This window comes from Malurus melanocephalus, unplaced genomic scaffold, assembly GCF_030028575.1.
Source record: "Malurus melanocephalus ecotype Western Australia unplaced genomic scaffold, MMel_1.1 scaffold_594, whole genome shotgun sequence".
Classification (NCBI taxonomy): domain Eukaryota; kingdom Metazoa; phylum Chordata; class Aves; order Passeriformes; family Maluridae; genus Malurus; species Malurus melanocephalus.
Window position 1 is genome coordinate 193,353 of NW_026623826.1, and position 6,654 is coordinate 200,006.

Here is a 6,654-nt window from a genome sequence, read left to right on the forward strand (position 1 = left end):
AAAGAGAGAGAGAGGCAACAAAAGAAAGCAGCCATTTCCAGGGCCGGCTCTCAACTCTCGGCCTCTCGGAGAAACAGCCTCCTCACACTTTGTTTCTAATGGCCACGAGAATTTCTCGCAGCTCAGGGGCTGCTGGGCATCTCGCTCTCCATAAACACAGCAGCTCTGCGGAAGAACCCAGCGAGCTGGAGAGCTTGGAATGGAGCTTGCCCCCCTGACCACCCCAAATCCTTCATGGATTAAATTCTTTTCACGGTGGTSTCCTGCCTCACACTAAAAAGTACCCAACAACTCCCAAAATAGACTAATAAGCGTGACAAAAAAAAGTCATACCAACAATACAGAAAAGCCACTGGCACACAGGGCTGATTCCTACCGTATATGTGGGATGCCAACTCCTCCCTGCAGGATCTTGTACAGTTTGCTTTCATAGAGCAGCTGGGGATGCCGAGCCTTCTGAGACTCCAACTTCACAGCAACTTCCTGCAGTGAGAGGGAACAAGGAGTCAGGGCAGAGCGTCCACCGAGCACTTTTGGTTTAAGGGGCACAGCACTTCCACATCCCCCACACACCCCTGATGCAAACGCTTTCAGGTATATTATTTATTTATTTCCGAGCTCGACGTGCTGCGTCTTCGAATAATATCCACACCGCGGTGATTTGTACATAAATATCCATGCCGGGTCATGCAAGCTAGAAATGTGGAGTCTTCAGAATCATTAAAGTGAGGAAGAACATACGTGGGTGTTTCTTCTTTACAGCTCAGAGCCGTGAGGGGGAGGAAGAAAAGAAAAAAAAAACCCAAAGGAAAAGCTGGAAAAACAGGGGGATCTTCTTTGTTTCTATTAGTGTTGATGAAACGAGATACAAAGTGTTCCCCAACTGAGGCAGAGGAGGAGATGAATGGCGGGCGAGGGACGACGACTTTGGCCGCTCATAAAACACAAATACGTTTAAATACGTTTTCCCACAATGACTTTCGCCTCTTTGCTCCTCTCCCAAGTGCTGGGTGAGGGTAGCCCATGACCGCAGGGCTCTGCTGTGGAAGGGGCAGCGAGGAAAACCCTCGGGGGTGGGGGGATGAAGACCCACGGGGGAAAGGGGAGAAATAAAGCCCCTGGTAGAGGGGAGAGAAGGGAGGAAGGAAGACCCTCGTGGGGGAAGGAAGACCCCCTTCCCGGGGGACACGGGGAGCACAGCCCGGGGCAGGTGGGGCTCGAGGTGGCGATGGCTGGTGCSCCCCTGCCCCCGGGGAGCGGAGGGGGAAATGCGAGCGGCCCTTACCTCCCCGTTGGTGATGTTGATCGCCAAATAGATGTCCCCGAAGGAGCCCGAGCCGATCTTCCGCACCAGCTTGTATTTGCCTCCGACAATGAACTCGGCCTTGGAGCCGCTGCTGCTCGCCATGGCGAGGGGCGGCTCTCGGGCCCTCCCGGCCGGCTCGGCGGGACAACGAGGGTTCTACGGCCGCTCCCGAGGAAGGGAAAGGGGCTGGAGCGAGGARAACGGCGCAGCCAAGGACGGTCCCCGCACTCAGCTCCAGCCGGGCCCCTCGGGCGGGCGCCCCCCCTGCGCGGCTGTGCGCCGCTCCCCGGCTCTCGGCACGCTCCAGAAACACGAGAAGCGGCCCCCGAGGTGCTTATGAAGGCAGGGAGGGGAAAGGGGGGGGACTCGCGGGGTCGCGGCGGCCGCCGGCCGCTCACTCGGCCGCCGCCGCCATCTTGTGCCTGAGCAGCCGCCGCCGACACAAAATGCCCCCGGCGCGCGGCCGCCGCTTCTTCACCGCGCGGGGCACGCTGGGAAAGGGGCGGRGCGCTGCCGCGGGGACCACGCCCCCCCGCGACGCTGCGCCAATCACCGCCCTCGCTCAGCGCTCCGCCCCCCAGCCGAGCGCGGCGATTGGCTGTTCGGTGTGCGTGCGCATGCGTGCAGCGTCACGCTGCGAGTCTGGGCGGAAGAAGGCGGGGAGAGCGGTCGTGCCCTCAGTCGCTCTTAAAGGGGCAGGCGGCGGCAGCGGGCGGGGGTCGGGGGGCAGTTTGGGGATATTTGCGGTGCCAGCGTTGCCCACCCGGCTCTGAGGCACCGCGGGGTCCCGCACAGGGGCTAGCTGTGGCTCTGGGTAACTCACTGTTGAGGTATGTCACCTCTCACATGGAGGTGTGCCCAGGCTCTTCTCAAAGCCCAGGCCCCAGCCTGGGTGTATGTTAACGGGTTGGTTTGTGAACAAATAAATACCCAACAACTTCGTTCCATGGAGGTATTTAAGGAAAAGCTGGATGTTGCACCCAGTGCTCTGCTGTGAGTCACAAGGTGGGGGTCAGTATAGGTTGGCCTCAGTGATCTTGGAGATCTTTTCCAGCCTCAGTGATCCTGGCGTGTTGTGACTTTTTCCATGAGGGTGGAACAGCAAAGCTCTGGAACAGCTGCCATGGGGTGCTGTGGAGTCTCCCACTCTGGAGACATTCCAAACCCACCTGGACATCATCCCCATTCCTGTGTCCCCCATTCCAGGCCTGGACCATCTCCAGAGGTCACTTCCAGCCCTAACAAACGTGATTCTGCAAAATCCGCAGCCTCCTTTCCCCCGCCTGTATCCACAGGGGGATGGCGGGTCTGAGCCATGCACACTCCTGTACACACACAGCGTGCTCCATCACCCTTCCCTGCTCCACAATTCACCCCTCAGCCCCTCACCCTGGGCCTGTTGCCATGCACAGCCGTGCAGCTCTTGGTTTATCACTCCGGGTGAGCACCCGGGAACACCCCATAACCCCCTGACAAGGACACCATCAGCAGAACCTCCCATCACGGCCACATCCCTCATCCTGCAGCCCTTCACGTGGCCTCTACCCCTAGCCAGGGTCACCCTGACCCAGCATCTCGTGCTCCAGGGGCTGCTCCTTGCTCTCTGTCACAAGAGAAATCTCCTCCGTTGCCCCCTCGCTGGTTCTCTCTCTCAGCGCTGTGAGTTTTCCCTTTGCAGGAACACCAAACTGTGAATTCCCGGTGACTCATCATCACTCCCTGTCACAGCGGCGTCTTCTGCCGTGCAGGGCTACATTTGGGAAATGATTCAGTCTGCAGGAGAGAGAAAGCTCCTCCAGTAATGCAGCTCATGGATGYAGAAGGAAAGCCTACTCAGGGTGTCTGCTTTGAAGGCAGGCAGGCAAGCAGGCAGAAACTGCTTCCCAGCTTGCCTGTGCACCCAAAGCCATGGAAATAATAAAAATATGGATTTTAAGACTGTTCCATGCTCAGATTTTTTTTTTTTTAATAGCTAACTGCTTTGGAGAAAAGTGAGATTGAGAGGTCCAGGTTAGGACATATCAGCAGGATATGAAGGTGGAGGAGTTCTTTCACAGAACAGCATCCACAGGGTGGAAGAAGCTTTTCTTGCACTCACCATGTTGCTTCCTAGCTTGGTAAAAAAACACTTTCTGCCTGTACAAGTGCAAAAGAGCCCTGGCTTGTGTCCATCTGGCTGTGAGGCAGGAGGGGAAATCTGTGATTTGCCTGAGTTTCTTCCCATGGTGGACTCAGTGAGCTCCAGATGACTCCACAGCGAGAGACCAGGAGGATTGGAGRGGGAAGATTGGCACTCAGCAATGCCCTGCACGGCAAATATCATCTCCAAGTTCCCCCTGTGTTTCAGGGAGCTTCGATCCAAGGTTTTACTACAGCTCTCTCCACGTCTCTGATAGAAAAATGAAAATGCAAATGACTCAAAATCAGCCAGATGCACCAGAAGGGAAACGATGCTCCGAGAACGAGCTGGCCTCCAACTCATTCCCACCTCGGCTCTGTCAGGGAGCATTTGTGCAGGCAAGAATATCCGCACTCTTGTCACTCACGGGGATTGTGGATCTTGTGTGGGGGATCTGGGATGCATCACACACTCCTTCAGGGGGCTGGAGTTTCAAGGGCAAATGAGGTATCTCTGAACATCACAGCCGTTCCTGAAAGCAGAACCCTGTGTCCTCAGGTGCCCCCGGTGATTTGCAGACAGCTCAGGGCTGATGTGCCTCTGTCGCCCGTTGGGGCTGAGTTGTTTTTAATGGTGGCTCTGGATGGGATCTGAGCGGTTGGGAGGCGTTGGGTTTGAGTCATGTACCCTTGGAGGAGCTGGAAAAACAGGTCTGGAGCTGCTGGGCCAGGAAAGAACCCCTGTGCCTGGGTATGCGGGAGAGCAGGATCTGCTGGGCTGGGCAATGCTGCCACCTCCTGCCTGCTGGGGACACCTCTGTGTCCTGGGGACAGCTCTGTGTCCAGGGGACAGCTCAGTGTCCAGGGGACAGCTCTGTGTCCAGGGGACAGCTCAGTGTCCGGCTGGTAACTCCTTGTGCAGGGGACAGCTCTGTGTCCTGGGGACAGCTCTGTGTCCAGGGGACAGCTCAGTGTCCGGCTGGTAACTCCTTGTGCAGGGGACAGCTCTGTGTCCTGGGGACAGCTCTGTGTCCTGGGGACAGCTCTGTGTCCAGAGATTGGATTTAAATTCTGGTTAAATAGCACTGAAAATGTAAGCTGGGTGAGGAATTTCAGGCTGAGCTGAATTGAGGCCTCACTGCTGCTCATATAGGGTGGCATCTCTCCTTCGTCTCCTTCATCCTCTTTCTCTTCTGCTCACCCCTTCCACTGCCCAGCTCTGGCAGTTCATCAGACCCTTCATGGTCAGCTCAGCTCTCCAAACCTACAGAAAACTGCCCAGCTGGTTTCTTCTGGTGTTTTTTCTGGGCTAATGTTTTGCCAGGCTGGTGACTCTGATCACGGGACGGTGGAAGGGTTGTCCCAGGTTAACAACAGACAGGAGGGATCAGATGGAAAATGAAGGAACATCCCCCACTGCCTGGAAAGGAGCTCTGCAGGCACCCATGGGAGAGCATGAGAACCCCTGAATTCCCTCCTGACTGGGGGAACACCAACCTCCCGCCCATTATTATTTTTCAGGGCTGMTGGGACAATGAAAACATCTTTATATCTGTATCACTTGAGAGAGTGAAAGGAATAAATCCTCTCTTCCCTCTCCAAAARGCAAGACAGGAGTCCTGCAGTGTGTCCAAGGCTCCAGAGTGAGCAGCTCTCACCTTCAGCCTGAGCTCTGACCTTCTCTCTGTTTATTCTSTCAGAGTGATAGAGAACCCAAGGCAGTTTTACCCCATTTTCCCTGTGAGTGAGCAAAACCCAGGTGCAGACRAAACCAAGACACCCCCAATGGGTGTCACTGAATCGTGGGCAGCCAAAATCACCTCAGAATCCCTTTGCCCTTTGCCAGGAGGTGCAAATGAGCTTCTGGCACGGCCGAGGGATGTGTGCTCAGCCAGATGTGCTCTGGGACACCCTCTCTGCCCTGGCATCTGCCCACACCTCCCACCAGCAGCGTGTCCTTCACACAGGGACCTCTGCCCTCCCTTCCAAGCCCCTGCCACAGCTTTGAGCTGACCTCAGCTCATCCTCCACCCAGCTATTTTTAGCAGAGCTTATGGTGTTTGGGAGAAGGGCTGGAGAGGAGCAGCTTGTGCCAGCAGGAACCAGAGCAGGCTTGCTCTGGGGTGCTCATCTTCAATGCTCCTGCCCAAGGAAAGGTGGCTTTGCCACCCACCTGGCCAAACCCTCCTGGACCTCAGGTGCCTCTTGCAGAGAGAGCAGGGTGACGTGGAGCTCACCAGGACATTGCAGGGTGATGTGGAGCTCACCAGGACATTGCAGGGTGACCTGGGGCTCACCAGGACATTGCAGGGTGATGTGGGGCTCACCAGGACATTGCAGGGTGACCTGGGGCTCACCAGGACATTGCAGGGTGACCTGGGGCTCACCAGGACATTGCAGCGTGGCAGGAGGGATCCAGTCCCTCCACATTCCATGGGCAGTGTCCTGCTGGACACCCACCCACACCAAGGGCACCCGGTGGCACCGCAGAGGTGCTRCTGGCCACCCCTGCCAGAGCCACTTGTCCCTGCCCTCCTGTGGCTCCCTCCCCTGTGCTGGCAYAGGGCCGTGGGGAGCCAGCCCAGGGAACTGCTCCAGCTTGAAAATAACTCCGTTTTTCCGGAACAGTCTGACACTGGCAGCCTTTGCCAGGCTGGATCTCAGTGCAAAGTTTCAATGCCAGTGCTGGCATGAGGCAAGAGGCACCATTATTTTTGGCAAGGGCGCCTGTTTTAAGTGTTTGCACGCAACCTCAGAAAGTTGTCAGCCCCTGCAGTCAGAGCCAGCTCAGGCAATGCCTTTTTGCCTCAGCAGGGATATGAGCAGCCATGAAATCATGGGATTTCATCTGCAGCACTGCTGCAGGAGAGGACAGTGGAGACAAGGCTGGGACAACACTCCCCCACTAAAACAAACCCTTTTCCTTGAGCACATCGTGTCTCCAGCCGGATCCCAGCACCCACAGCCATTGTGCCTTGCTTGTCCTCCAGCAGGGAAAGGACACAACAGGCCCTGGAGATGGGACGTGGCTTTGGGACAGARCCTGGAGCAGTGGGACAAATCTCACTCTTGCAGGGCTTGGGTTGAACCAGAGGGCTCTGTGTCCAGGAGCCAACAGTGCCACTTCCAAGCCAGTAAGAAATTAGAGGGGAATTCTGCAGTCTGGGACATTCTTGGCTGTTTGGAGAGAGAGAGGTCCTCTTCCTCTTCCTCTTCCTCTTCCTCTTCCT

General features: G+C 56.4%; 1 protein-coding gene across 4 annotated transcripts in view; it reads right to left on the reverse strand.

Moving 5' to 3' along the window:
• The window catches only part of CSNK1A1 (casein kinase 1 alpha 1), a 32,015-nt gene extending 30,240 nt beyond the window's left edge, over positions 1-1,775 (reverse strand). For 2 of the 4 annotated variants that reach the window (XM_057382965.1, XM_057382966.1), the window contains exons 1-2: positions 1,286-1,775; positions 377-483 (exon numbers count right to left, since the gene is read on the reverse strand). In XM_057382965.1, coding sequence (XP_057238948.1) covers positions 377-483; positions 1,286-1,408 — 230 coding nt within the window. In that variant the 5' untranslated portion in view covers positions 1,409-1,775. The remainder of the gene's footprint in view (positions 1-376; positions 484-1,285) is intronic. The other 2 variants (XM_057382967.1, XM_057382968.1) reach the window with 2 other exon arrangements.
• Positions 1,776-6,654: the final 4,879 nt, after the last annotated feature.